This window comes from Megachile rotundata, chromosome 14 (assembly GCF_050947335.1).
Source record: "Megachile rotundata isolate GNS110a chromosome 14, iyMegRotu1, whole genome shotgun sequence".
In the NCBI taxonomy this organism is placed as follows: domain Eukaryota; kingdom Metazoa; phylum Arthropoda; class Insecta; order Hymenoptera; family Megachilidae; genus Megachile; species Megachile rotundata.
In genome coordinates, this window is record NC_134996.1 from 14,633,839 (window position 1) to 14,648,178 (window position 14,340).

General features: G+C 39.5%; 2 protein-coding genes across 5 annotated transcripts; one reads left to right on the forward strand and one right to left on the reverse strand.

Annotated features, from left to right (window-relative positions):
* The first annotated feature begins 22 nt into the window (after positions 1-22).
* mi (cyclin E-interacting protein minus) lies at positions 23-3,971 on the forward strand. 2 transcript variants are annotated; one of them, XM_003700004.3, is made up of 5 exons: positions 23-179; positions 585-1,362; positions 1,442-1,717; positions 1,797-2,316; positions 2,421-3,971. In XM_003700004.3, exons 2-5 carry the CDS (start codon positions 593-595, stop codon positions 2,643-2,645), a joined length of 1,791 nt encoding a protein of 596 aa, XP_003700052.1. In that variant the 5' UTR covers positions 23-179; positions 585-592; the 3' UTR covers positions 2,646-3,971. The 2 variants fall into 2 exon arrangements, with proteins under 2 accessions (XP_003700052.1, XP_076395705.1); XM_076539590.1 differs by lacking the exon at positions 23-179 and adding an exon at positions 261-402.
* On the reverse strand, positions 2,885-14,171 carry tacc (transforming acidic coiled-coil protein). 3 transcript variants are annotated; one of them, XM_012296596.2, is made up of 6 exons: positions 13,693-14,171; positions 4,513-6,349; positions 4,122-4,429; positions 3,801-4,030; positions 3,414-3,725; positions 2,885-3,338 (listed from the first exon to the last, which is right to left on the reverse strand). In XM_012296596.2, exons 1-6 carry the CDS (start codon positions 13,801-13,803, stop codon positions 3,143-3,145), a joined length of 2,994 nt encoding a protein of 997 aa, XP_012151986.2. In that variant the 5' UTR covers positions 13,804-14,171; the 3' UTR covers positions 2,885-3,142. The 3 variants fall into 3 exon arrangements, with proteins under 3 accessions (XP_012151986.2, XP_012152003.2, XP_012151995.2); XM_012296613.2 differs by lacking the exon at positions 13,693-14,171 and adding an exon at positions 9,376-9,499; XM_012296605.2 differs by lacking the exon at positions 13,693-14,171 and adding an exon at positions 6,924-7,102.
* Between the last annotated feature and the right edge of the window lie 169 nt (positions 14,172-14,340).

Below are 14,340 nucleotides of genomic sequence, written 5' to 3' on the forward strand. Positions count from 1 at the left end.
ATGTGACACGAGCTTAACATACTATCGTCAGATGCATGACGTATATTATACTTTTGTAGGAGATACTATGTTATACGTAGAGAACTGCGTTTCTGTTGTCGAGAAACAGCAGATGAATTTGGCTGCTAGCCAGTGAATTATTGAACGAAAAACGTTTGAATGTTGATTCATTTAAAGGCGTAAGTATATTTGAACTTATCTGCACAATGCAACAAAATTAATTGTACCCTATTTCATATGAAAACATAATATTCAGACACTTAGAATTTACAATGTGCCTAACAAAGCAACACGTTAATCGTCATTTTGACGTTGAATTATATTTAAATGTTAAATGACGTTCAAGTGAACATTCGCAATAATATTATGCTGGAATTATTTGCGTGATACAAATTGTGTAAGGTTAGCTAACGTACTTGATTTATAACGAATATATCGCGCCGTATGTAAGATTTCTTAACGTTGTATTTTCTAAGAAACATTATCATTTGATATAATTTATTATCTTATCTATGAATTTGATATTCTTATGTTTACTAGTCAATTGATAGGATGAGTATATTTATAAACTTTTCTTTTTTCAGACAATGCCATGGATTGCTGTTCCTCTAACAGAGATGGAAGTCCTAGGACTGAAAAAGAACTTCCAAACATCTCTAGTCCAGAGATGTTTGACAGTGACATCGAAGATGATAAAAAGAATGATGAAACATTAACGAATGAAGTACCGGTAATAGTTAGTCCACAGAAACCTACTCAGGCTGATTTGATTGCTAGATCCGATAATAATTTGCTAGTTAAGATTAATAAATATTTAAGTGGTGTACCTCCACCACCTAAACTTACAATATGTAGAACTGATTGTTCAGAATTTCTTGTGCGTATTTATGAGAACAAGCATCTATTTTGGACACCAGGTGTATTACCACCTGAACAATTGCAGGAACACATAAATAAAGAATTTCTGGAAAAGCACAAAGAAAATATCAGTATAATTAATCCTTATCAATGCAACAAAAGCACGCTTAGAAATTTAAGTACTGCTTTTGATGCTTGTGATCCACAATATCAAAGTAACATTAATAATAGTGTATCTATGATAGATTTAAAATCTAATGTTTCAAGTGATAATTGTACATTAAGACAAGTAGTTCCTAATAATGAGAGCAGTGTATTTAATACTGAAAGAAATGTAAGAAAATCTAATTCTGAACATGTACAGGCAACTACAAATGAAAATGAAACCAAAATATCTCTTGCTTCTGAAGAAAAGCAATCACTTTTGTATTGTACCATTAATGAAAAGGAAGCTTCTGCTTTGTCATGGCCAGAAGCATACCACCACAAATTTCATGGTATACAGTGAGTACATTAATGTTTTGTATATATCTTTTAATTTGTATTTATGCAAAAGTATCTATAATTGTTTATATAATTTCAGTTACAACAGAAACAAAGCAATAGAAGAATTTGAAAATCTTGTACCAAAACTATGCGAAAGATACATAGGAGCAGAAACTCAATCTACTTGTACCGTGTGGTTCTCTAAACAAGCACCAGGAAGTGCCAAAAAACGAAATCTTTTAGCTAAACGTAATAACGGCCAAAGTCCAGGAAAGAGATTAAATCATTTGACAAAAAGACGGAAAACATTTTCTAGTGCAAATTTGCAAGGATTAGCACTTAATAATAAGAAGCTACTAGTGTTAAATATTAAGTATGTCTTCAATTTAAAATACGTTTATATTTCAAAAAGATTTGCATTAATTTAAATTGTACAATTCTTTCTAATTCAGAAAACCTACAATTAAGAAAGGTAAAAGCCCGAGAGGAAAAAGTCCACGTGGTAAAAGTCCACGAGGTAAAAGTCCGAGGGGAACTCCGAAGAGTTCAACAAAGAAAAGAGTAGCCCGAAGACTTGTTCTAGATGGACCTAGTCCAGTAAAGGCGAAGATAGAAACTTCAAAACGTGCTCTTTTTCAAAGCCCTCCTCCTGACCGCGCTGGGCCAAGCAAGACGATTATAACCGGGCCAAATTCTCAAAATATTAAACGTGCATTATTTACACAGAATACAAAGGACCACGATTTCGATGTTGTTCAGAAAAAAGCTGAAGAATCCAGAAAAAGAAAAAACGAGGAAGAATTAGAAGGACCGCGATTCAAGTGGCCGAAAAGTTTATCTTTTGATTGCTCTCACGAATTGCATAATGGCACGACACCTTCGTGGGAGAGATATTCATCGAGTAATATAATAGAAAAAAATAAAGCATCTGTGACTGAAGGAAGAAACGAACTTAGCGACATACATAGAAAGGTATATTTTTTCATGAAAAAATCAGTGAATCAGTGGTTTTCAAAATTCTCGATTATTAAATGTTAAAGTTTACCTTAAATTTTTAACGAGTTATGTACTTTCAGAAATTATTATGGGCAGTAGCAGAGGCTTTACGGAGCGAAGGTATAGGAATGACTCATCCACAGTTCAAGCAGTATGCCACGAACTTGGCGCGAACTATCAAAAAACTTATGCCTGAATTGGAGAATAAGAATATTCCTCGTAAAGTTGGGAGTACAAGTGATCGTATGTTGAAATTAGCGAAACACCATGTTTTGTCTGTGATCGATGCTAGACCAACAGATTGACAATACTCATTAGTACAGAAAAACTGTTGACTGGACTTTATGGGAAGTTTGTTATTTATCACTATAAATATCAGTTGTTATTTGTATGACAGGGTGGAATATGTATAAACAGTGGATTTTATTTAACTGAATTTAGTGAGACATATTGAAAATGTATTATAAGAAATCGCGTGAAGCATTAACGCGTGGTGTGTGAATGTTGAAACACGTTTTTACTGTTTAAACACAAAATGAAAAGGTTGTTTTTAATATACTTATTTTTTTATTAGCGGTAAAATAGTATATATATATATATTTCACAACTTATAAATAATTAATAAAAGGTGCTTCTCTGAAACAAAACATAACTTTGCAATTAATAATTTTAGAAACAACGCGTTGTATACATGTATATCAATCGTACCTAGCATACAGTTGTATCTAAAATGTTAAGGGCCGAGTAAAAAAATAAAGACTAATCGTGTTGCACTCGCGATACTCGTTTATTTTTTCGCTCGTTATTCCGCATTCTGATGACCCACCCTGGCGATCACTTCGTCCAATATTTGCGTCAGTTCTTTGTTCTCTTTAGTTTTCTGCTCGACTAACTCAGCCAGAGAATTGCTCTTAAGTTCTGCTTTCCTTAACATCGCATGAAGTTTCACCGTTTCGTCTTCATGCTGCTTTCGCATAGCGTCCAAATCAAAGTTAGCTCTGAAATATTTATTAATGAAATAACGCGTTTCGAACAACACGTATTTAGTTAAGTATTTATTTTGAAATATTTACTTTTCGAGTTGAGCCATAGCGTGATTCTTCAACTGGTCGTACCGCGTTTCTAAATCTTTTATAGTTTCCATATTTTCTTTAATACTTTCCTGCAATACCGACTCATTATTCTTGTACGCGGACACAACTCCTTTTAACCTTTCGTATTTCTGATGAACATCGTTGAAAGCAGCTTCCGTGTTGGTCAAATGAACGTTCGTGGCTTGCAATTCTTCCTGAAGCTTCGCCTTCTCTTGTTCAAAATTCGTACGATCCCTTTCTTTCTCCGTGAGCAGTCGACTAATCGATTTTTCATATTCTTCGACCACGACCCTGGAAAGAGCATTTCAATTACGTCCACTCCAGTCTACTCTATTGAGATTATTTTTAAAACAACAATCAACTTACGTCATCTGAGATTTACTTTTTACCTCCTGTGCCAATTGTGCTTGCATCTTATTCATTTTTTCTTGAAAAGAATTCTTCTGCTTTTCCAACTCCACTTCATATTCCTTCTTCTGTTTCTCCAGTTCCTCCTCTAATTGCAGTACAGTCGTTTTTACTAATTCTAATTCTTTACTCATATTAATATCAATAATAAGTGGAGTCTCTGATTTTGGTTCCTCTGCAGGTTGTTCCTACATAATAAAAATATAAACACATACCTTTAATATACTTATTAACCAACTATACATTCGTTGAACCATTAATGACCAACTGAGCACTTACAATTTTTTCTCGAGGTTCCTCCATCTTTTGAACAGTGCGCGTAGAAATAGGACTAAAGTAAAGTAGCCTGTCAATGGCAGCTATGGCAGGATTACATTTCGGACTGGTAATATCCGTCGGTGCGTTTTCGCTTTTGCCATTTTGCTCTTCGTTCATAGGCTGAGCATTTCCTTGAGGTAACATGCTGGTGTCCGATACCAATGGATCAAACTTCACATATAAAGATTCCGCTCTCAAACGATTTATAGTATTTTTCTTCGAGTTTCCGTGAGCTATCAAAAAGTCGAAGCACTTAGGATCTTGAAACACTGGAAAAAAGTATATTATTAATGCAAACAGATACACACGTTTGAAGAACGAATTGATTCCGATAAATTGTAGGAGCAATTACATTCAGATGTCGCGCTGACGAAATGATCTGTTTCATTCGAGAATTCCAACGAGGCCTTAAAAATATCATTGGCAACCTCTTCGGCTGCAGCAGACTTCAAGTCCTCAAAATTTGGCTGCTGAATGGATAATGTGTCTAATGAAGTACTTTGCCGTTGCGGTTGAAAGTCTGTATAGTGGTCCAAGTCCAGTCCACTTTCTGCATTCAAAGAAATATCTTGCAAGGTAAGCGTTCTATCTAACTTTTCCTCGTTATCTTCTTCTTCTTTTTTCACCTTGGCCAAATCTATCGATTCTACTTTCTCAACGCAGTCTACTCGTTTGGTGTCCGAGGACTTACTTAATTCGTCATTTCTTACTTCTTCCTTCCTGGAAGAAGAAACATTTAGGCTACCTTTCTTTGGCGGAGAAAGCTCAACCTTCTTAGCAGCAATATTACTACTTTCAGTTTCGTGAACACTCGTCTGCTCCAAATTCTGTTGAACTTCAGGCGTTTTCGGTCTCACGACGGCAGTGTCGTTCGTGCAATTCTCTTCATCGCTTGCAGCATGATAAACACTAGGCGAGGTTGCTTCTAACAAACTGTTTTTAGTCAGTAATTCCCTAATAGGGCTTCCTCTTAGCGCATCCTGCGAAGAGGCGGGACTACCGTCAAGGAGAACGGGAGACGAAGATCTAGGCAATAGGTTCTTCACATCCTTCTCCTCGCGAGAGTCGTTTTCATTCGACCCTGAGGAGTCTGTTACCGTGAAGGAGGATAATGTCGGTATACTAGGCAGCGATAGCCCTTCCACTTGTTCCGCTAGCGTAGATATACCAGGCAACGAGTACTCCTCGCGCCCTGAAGATTCAAACGAGTTCAAAGCAGAGTTGGGTACGTTCAAGATCAAAGGACTCGCTTCGGTCGAATTATTTGCTAACGAAGTACGTTGTTCCTGTTGACAGATGTCCGAAATCTCCTCGTTGAGGGACAAGGATACCGTCGAATTCAAATTAGTTTCCTCGGGACTGGGACGTGGAAGAGAAACATCATCGACGTTGTTCACCGAGCTACTAGTTCCATGAGAATCATCGGCGCTTTTGTTGGGTGAAATCGACTGGTTAATCGACTCCTGGGTCTTCAAGCTTCCGCTGATCGACTCATATTTCAAGCTCTCGTATACCGTCTCCTGATTCTTCAGGCTCTCGTTCACCGACTGCTGGCTCTTCGAGCTCTCCTGAGTCTTGAAGCTCTCGTTGATCGACTCCTGAGTTCTTAAGCTCTCGTTTTGTTTGTTGTTTGTAACGAGGGCTACGGGCAAGGGTTGTCTAATACAGACAGTGCCTAATAGAATGGGTCGGTCCTGATAATCTTGCGTGCGATTGGGCGTACACGAGCGCTCCTCAGCAGTCGAATCGGTTTCTACAATCTGTGTGCCATTCTGGGAATCTGTAAGAGAAAACTCACTAGTACGATCGGCTCCTAGGTCGTCAGTGGCTGAGGCGAACGTCTGATCTTGACTGAGATCCTGAGAGCTATGATTGCACGAGTGATCCTCTTCGCTGTTTAGCTGTATCTCGGCGCAACCGAGGATCAAGTCGTCCAAGCCTGATATCTCTGGATTCACGTAGGAACTGTTCACTATCTGATTAGGACTATGAGGCAAAGAGTCCGCGCTGGCCACGCCGTTGTTACTGCTCTTGGTGCTGAAGGTACTGTTTAGACTCTGGAAACTGCTTGCCGAAGACAGAGTTTCTGGAGTGGCATAAGTGATCGCTCCGACGTCGGCAAATTCGCGGGCAAATCGAACCTTCACCTCATGCTCCGCTGTTTTCGCTGCTGGACTGTCGTTGCCGCTCTGTTAAACAGAAAGGAGATGTCAGTCGGACGAGAAGATGGTTCGACTCCGCTAATTCTATTCTAAGTATTTTCATGCTGCGTTGCACTAGTCAGAATCATGAGTTTGCAAGGATTTTGAGGTCTGAATAAACGTTGATGCTAGGATGGTGGCTTGGATAGTGAATTCGCTGTTGTAACCAGGTAGGAGTAAGGTTGTATCTGGTCCTATACAATATAGATTCAATGGGTCCAGGGATCTTCTATTTCTGTACGTGGAAACAAAGATAAACAGAATCATGTTTACGGACTACATATTGCAACAGCTCACAATTCGTACATAAATCAGTGCACAGAGATAAAGTGATGCTGAAGCGGAATCAAAGTTCCAAGGGCTTCATCATAAAACTGAATACTCTCACGGTGAAATGAACATGAATGATCTACATCATAAAGTATCACGATGTAAAATCGTATCGAATGAACAGCATGTGGCGGATCCTCGCGCTAGAACGGATTCGTATAAACTACGCGTTAATCAGGCACTCGAGTGGCACATTGGTAACGAGCAAAGCGTCGCGTTCGACGCAAAATACCGATGGCGTGGGCGACGTCGTCCTTGCCGGGATCGCGGCGGCACGCTGCAGCAGTTTATTGATATATTCCATTTCTCCCGCGAACGAGAACCAGAAGAGACGAGTGGAGAGGAGAACGGTTCAACGTGCCCGTATCCCGCGAGCAATCGTCGTTCACTGATTGCGGAGATCAGCTGACGGCGTGGCTCGCGATTTCTTTCAGAAATTGCGCAACTTCGCGAGGCTGAGACTAATTATAAAATATACCTAGCGAGAGGGAGAAGAGAGCAGAATTTTGTTTTGCCGGATCTTCGCGCGCCAGTATTGGCCGCGAATCCGTGCCAAGATCAGTTGTCGCCGGATCGTGTTCGATGAATCGACGAAAAAAATAAACTCCAGTTTTCACGCGAGCTGGAGTCACGATCAGGATGGCTTATTCGCAGTCTGACCTATTTTTGATCGTCCGCGCGTTCGATCCTGGGGTAACAGGTGCAGCGCGATAAAAGACATTCTCGAGTCCACAAAAGATATCTCTACGGTTCGACGCTTGCATCTCTCAATATCACGTATTTTTATATTAAAGCGGTTTAAAAGCTTCAAGATCGCTGCTTCTGTGAAATGTGTTTCAGCCGGGACTGCAGATATTATGTTGAGAATATAAAGGGATGAATTCACGTTTGAAGTGTCGTGATGAGAGTGAAGATGCGGGTTGCTGTAATGATGCTTACATTTGCTTTTATTTGCGTTTTAGAAAACGCAGATTTACAATGGCTACCATAACAATAGTTTCTGTAAGGTGATCAAAATAACTATAAGGTGATTTAACACGTTCGAGATCGATCAAGACCTGCTGCGTCAAATGCTATGCACGTGTTGCAACAAGCGACGCACCTGTTGCGTCTAACACTATCTGTTACAATTTATAAAAATACTGTCATTGCTGAATCAGTTTCAATAAAAAACGAAGAATTTTCGACCCTGACCTCGAACGTGTTACAAAGTGAAACCCGTATGAATAACACATCGTGTATTCATCAAAATAACGATAATCAATGGTGAAGTGGTCCATCGCGTTTCAGGGAGGCAAAAGGAGGTACTTTATTCCCTGTTTTGTTTTCATTTGTTCGTCGAGTGCAGGGAGAAAAAGGCGATCAGACAATAGAGACGTTTGACGAAAGGCAAGAAGTAGGTCGTGCCACGATGAAACGCAAAATTTTGCACGCGAGTTGATTCGCAAATCTACGTTGACGGCGCGCTTTGTCTAGCTCCGCGAACACGATACGCCCGTTTTCTGGGTCACTCGGTAGACGTGGCGGAAAGGTGAACGTTTCGAGGAGTTTTCGAACGAAAAGCTCTTATAACGAGGCTCGGATTGATTCGCGAGATAACAGTTCCTGTGCAATTACTCCATCGAAATTCAACGGAGATACTTATCGCCTCGGAGAATTTGACGATGGAAACTATTGGCGTAATTTGGTTTCTTGTTCGATGTGGAATTTGGAAATCTAAAAATCTGAAGACTGATGACTTGGACTCTAGTTACGCCAAGTCCATTATTGCGTTCGATCGACTTCTAAAAATAGAAGAAATCGAATATCTTTCCAAACGAGGAATCGTTCCATGCGAAGTTTCGGTGCAAAGACTAAGAGCTATAAAATTCTAAAACAAAGAATCCTTGAAACGAAAGAAAAATAGAGACTCACAGTATCGTTTAAATATACTTTGCTGAACAGTAATGTAGTTCTTTCTTTCTTCCGTTCCAATGCTTTATTTGGTATTCGAGGATGGTTCGTGCGTGTGCATGTTAATAACGATAAATAAAACTAACATCTACCATATGTGCAGGTTTCGAACACGTTGAATGTGAAATGAATTTGTATGCTTTGTTCACGATGCCGCTGAGCAAACCGTATATAGCTCGATATATTAATATATTGTTTAAAGTTTATCTCTTTGCTAGTTATTATACCAAATCCAGAATACCGAGAACCAATATGAGCCCCCTATGATAGTTGACGTGTTAAGTACAAGGACATGTCTTAACTCTCTGTTGCAATGTATTGCAAATAACCTAATAATCTGTTACATAATGCATTGTAAAATTCTCTTTCGTATTTCTTGAAAACCAAAAGACATGCAACAAAGGGTTAACTTGCTACAAAATTTCACTCACGTTCCCTGCAAGTGACTCACGACATTCAACGTGTTAAGTTTCTATAAAAGTTGAAGAAAAAACAGCCTTCCTCATATCCTCAAAAATGTCATCGACCAAAACGATGGACCCTTTGCCTTTCGCTATAAGTCGAACTCGTTACCTTTACATCGTTTCCAAAGTTGTAAACTGCACACGATTTTTATCCTTTGTTCCAGCGTTCGATAAACAGCAAGGCAGAGGGTTAATCCATCGATAAGATTATTGTCGAACGTGAAATCGATTAAAAAATGAATACGAAGCTTTTTTCCACGAGTTTACCTTGCGGATGAGATTCCCCATGACTTCTCAAAGGACCTCCACTTTTCGGCTGTCACTGCCGCCCGATACGCGACCATATTTACACGCGGGTTCAACGGAACCCCACGTTGTGAACTTTCTTACTTTCTCCCCCCCCATCTTTCCCCCCTCTATATATCCTCACCCCCTGACACGTTTATTTTGGACGACACGGAACATCCTTCAACCTTGCCATTCACCCCTTCTTCGTAGTTTTGTGTATTTTTTTTTCTATCTTTCTTTGCTCCGCGCACACGCACTATACACTGTCCAGAATAAATTCGTCTATAAAGGGTTACGATTGCAGCAATGACGCAGTTTATCTATGCGATAATTGACGCATCGAGTGCGTCTGCAACATCGGCTACTGCACTCGCGAGAGCGCGGTGCACTAATGTGCGAGCTGCGTGCACTCGCGGGCACCGAACACTGCATGCGTTAGGTTTAGCATTCGTTTATAGGGTGGGGAGATGTTCCTAGATCTTCCTACACTCCCTTAACACCACCCTAGGCTCTCCCTACATTTTACCCCGTGTTTTTCTAAGTTATTCGAATATTCATCGCAAATTTGGATCAATGAAATATTCAACCATCCGAAATTCGAGACATTCAGACTCCTTAGTAGCGGGTTTTCACTGAACACTTAATCTGCCCGTCACTGCTCACTGACACACCTGGTGCGTCTTACACTATCTACCCAATACTTGAACGTCGAATACTTAAAAAGCACAGAAAAGTAAAATGAGAAGTTGTTTAGCCAGCTCACTCTCGATTGAAAGAAAGAACGAAAACTGACGATGGAACGATTCGTTTGAGAATTTAAAGCGTAGCTTCGGAGTTTCGAGAAGAGAGATTAGAGAAACTGAACGCTAGAAACTTTAGCATTTCTGTTATCCTCTGGTAGATAAATAACTTGAAAGTTATTCAAAATGTAGAGTAATACTGCATTGCTTAATTAAAGAATCAAATTTTCGCTTTCTTCGGGATTAATTAAGAAGCCTGTTTCAGACTGATATGTTTGAAGAAGGTATCTCTTTTAATTACCGATCCAGAAAGTTTTTTTTATTCGTCTTTCAATTATATTCGATGACTATGTACTTATTTATATATTGTCCAAACCCTGACCGAATTATTAGCCGTCTAATTTCGGTTCGATTTTCGTGGACACGTAAGGCGAATTCTATGGACGCTTTAATTGAAATAAACGCGTTTAGAAAGTAGAACATGCATATCGTACATTAATGCAACACGCCAACCAATGCATCGTTTGTTTTCCTTAAAACGCAATTCGGTATCGCGAAATAAGACATTAACTCGAGGAATATTCATGCCAACTTTTTACGAGCATTCCACGCTTTTTTTAACGTGTAATTACATAAGTTACCGAAACGTAGTAATAGATTTCCCAGAATGATTTGAATATTGTCTACATATTAGATATTACGTTTCTTAATTAATAAACAACGATGAGCATGCATCGAGCCAATTAACGCTCTTAACGAGTGTTTATGCTTCTAATGCCAGTTAAAGTTCTCTTCGATAGTAGGAGAACAGATTAATTTCACCTATAGATTTAATTTTGCGACGTATCTCCTGAATGGCGCGAAAAATTGAAACACCCACATAAAGGCTATGAAAATAAGCGATTAAACCAAAAGAGCAAAATAAATGCAAAGAGCATGATACAATTTATTTGTTAATCGTTAAACCTTTAGAATATATATAACGTGTTTATTTCACACATACCGCATCTTCCGTAAATACCCCTCGACTTCGATTGCAGTCTCGCGGGAAATCGATTTAAAATGTACAGACACCTTCAGACGCGATAATGGCCTCTTAACATTTCCCTTGGAATGTAAACCTCTTTTTATCGAATGCAATGCATTACGCGTTAGCACAAAAAATATTCGCGAGTAATGAAAAATCCCCGTCTCGATATTCGATTACTCAATCACTCCGAATTACGAGGAACATTTATCGTGAACCGTGGCGAACTACAAATTATACCGTGCGTTACTCATTAAATCTACGGTATAAATCGAACGCGTTCATTCGAGCACTCGATATTTTCAAGGCATTCGAGCGAACGAAGCGATGCAATCAGTAGCAATTCCTATTCGAAACTCGAGAAGCTCGCGCTCTCCTTATTCGGCGTGTTCTTGACATCATCGAGACCACAACACACGCTATCTGTTATATGAGTCATTCCCATCTGGTCTTGATGACCGAGAAAGAGACACTTCTCAAGAAGGGTGTGTCTCTTTCATCCCTCTTTACTGTCTCGAACAAAAGAAAAAAGGACTCGATGCAGCTCGATACGATTGCATTCGATAAGAAAACGACGCTTCGAAACGAGCGAGGAGGAACTAGGTCTGACGACACAGTTATCACCTTCGCAGTCTGCCTGTCTCTGGCTGCCAGGAGAGACTTGGCCGGAAAACCACGCACTCACCGAACGTGACGGATCAACGGAAGATATCTTTGGTCGAAATTCTAATATTAGCGCAGCGCATTCTCCAGTCCAGTCGATATTCTAGCAGTCCACCACTACCACTGACTCGGCACGCGACCACCGACATGCATATACGTGCGCGTGTGACTGTCGTGTCTGTGAAAAACGACGATGCTGCCAAAAAGCGAACGCCTCACCTTTCGACGATGATGTAGCGATCCGTGATGAAGGTTGTGGCTAGATCACGAGCAGCAAAGAACGAGCCTGCGGTTCGTCGAGCAGAATCAACGACCACAGGATCATCGCCACTGTCTTTTGCCACGATGATACGCGCACTAACACTTGCTGTTAACACCGCTGTCGTAACGTCGAACCGCGCACACGCCGCATGGGCATTACGCTACAAAGATCACCAACTATGGAAGTGGTGGAACACTCTTCGAGATAGCGAGAGGTGAGGTTCGTGTAGCGCTATCTCTGGAGTGACACGTGAACATGCCAGTTAATCGCGGCTGTTTTTAACTCCGTTTCAATGGTAAATCGAACGTTCGATTAATCGATGCTGACATTAAGATTTATCTGGAGGCGTTCGAAACCGTGATAGAGAAAGAAGGTGCTGACACGACATCATTGAACGAATCTGCAGGATACCTAAAAACATTAAATTATGAAAAATCAACGGACTTGAATGAAAAATCTGTATATTCGTACTAATTCGTACTAAAAGAACTTCGATACCATCGTGCAATTATGTTGCCACCATAGAGTTGCAGAAACGATAATGTTTAGCATTATCGGTATAAAAATGACCCTAGCGATCTATAGATTTACACAGATACTGAAATCCAGAAATATTGGGTTTTATGGATAGAAATCTAGAAATTTAGAAACATATATCAGTAGAACATACACGCAAGCGCAAGCGCGCGCGTTTCGCTTTTATGGTAGTACTATCACTATTAATTGCTGTATATTCTATAATGAATATTCGATGTTACTCTGCTTAACCAGCACTTTCTCTCGACGTACTAAACGTAGTTCGAGGCGATTTAGTTCTGCATGAAAAAGATTAGATTCATGCGATATAAGGAGATATTTAATATACGAAGTTTAATGAGTTTGAAGTGACTCTTTATGCAGAGGTTATTAACGTGTGTTTTCTCTTAGCTTTTCTTCTATCGATATTACATTTCGACTAGATATTAAAATTGCCGTGTTTATATTGCATAACTTAATTTTTATTGTTTTCGTGACCAGAAGCACACGGAAATCCAGTAGGTTTTTCATCGTAACGACGAGAACCGGTTTAACCGGGAACATGATTTTTGTACAACGCCGCAAACAAACCAGTTTTTGTTTTATACATACAAGAAATGCACCGGACATTTACAAGTACCGTGGATTCGCGGTACACGTCGAGTGTTAACTGTACTTTCGTTAATTTATTCTATGTACGTGACAGATATTACGATATGTATCAATAAACGATTGATATACGGTAAAGTGTTCGGGAAATGCGTCACGTTTAGAACATAAACACAGTTATTCTCATTTCCACATAAAAAGAAAGTAACATGAATTTTATAGGAGCATGCGTTCTTTTCAGACGTCAAATGGCAACGCGCGGGAAGCGAAACTTATTTTCGTTTCAAGGTGCTCCTGGAGATTCAGGGTTTATTTATAGGGATTCTCCGGCACAACTGTTAGCAATAAAAACAGAAGAAAGGCGACAGGGTAAAAAGAAAACGACGATACTGATAAGAACGCTGAATATGCAAGTAATTCGGAGTTCGTTGTCATATGTACAACGCATTATCGTTTTTTAAGAGAAAGTGTTCAAATACCTTGAGACGCAAAGATATCGGCGATAGATTGTGTAGGGATGCAGTAATTTCTCGAAGTACTATTCGAGTGCCTTCTCGAGTTGAACTACCGATGCTCCTTGGACTTGACATCGTGACGATACTTTTTTTCACTTTTTACTAAAGATTCGACTCGATTAAATACATTCGTCGTTACACTGTTGTAATTATTTTGAAATGTAGTATGTACAAATTGAAGAACACTTAAAATTATTGGAATTAGCATTCACAGTCGATCTTCTCTGGGCAACAAAAACACGATTTCTCTTCGACTACGTGTACCCACGATAAATATTATAATCACTTTATGTCACGATTGGTACACAAATTTAGTACAACGTTAAAACACACGAATTGTTCTATTTGATTAAAAATTCTTGTATGATCTTCGATTCTGTCACCGTTCCAATGTTTGGCACACAACCGCTTTCTTAACGGCCGTCTGGTATTTGATAACTTGAATGCAAACGCACTAGCCAATCGCGATGCGTCATTGCGTTTCTGAATCAAACACCGTGGCGCTGCTAGGATACTTTCACTGTCGATAATGTAGACTTTGGAGTTCGATTCATCATCCTACAAAACATGATCAGTAAGTTTATTAACGATTAAATTAAATTATTAGTTTGA

Bases quoted from the DNA above. Each gene is read 5' to 3' on its own strand.
- mi (XM_003700004.3), top strand. From the start codon at position 593: ATGGATTGCTGTTCCTCTAACAGAGATGGAAGTCCTAGGACTGAAAAA. The intron at 1,718-1,796 runs GTATGTCTTCAA...TTTCTAATTCAG, and splicing joins CTACTAGTGTTAAATATTAA to AAAACCTACAATTAAGAAAG. The intron at 2,317-2,420 runs GTATATTTTTTC...ATGTACTTTCAG, and splicing joins TTAGCGACATACATAGAAAG to AAATTATTATGGGCAGTAGC.
- tacc (XM_012296596.2), bottom strand. From the start codon at position 13,803: ATGTCAAGTCCAAGGAGCATCGGTAGTTCAACTCGAGAAGGCACTCGA. The intron at 6,350-13,692 runs GTATTTGAACAC...TCTGTTTAACAG, and splicing joins CGATATCTTTGCGTCTCAAG to AGCGGCAACGACAGTCCAGC. The intron at 4,430-4,512 runs GTAATTGCTCCT...ACTTTTTTCCAG, and splicing joins CGTCAGCGCGACATCTGAAT to TGTTTCAAGATCCTAAGTGC.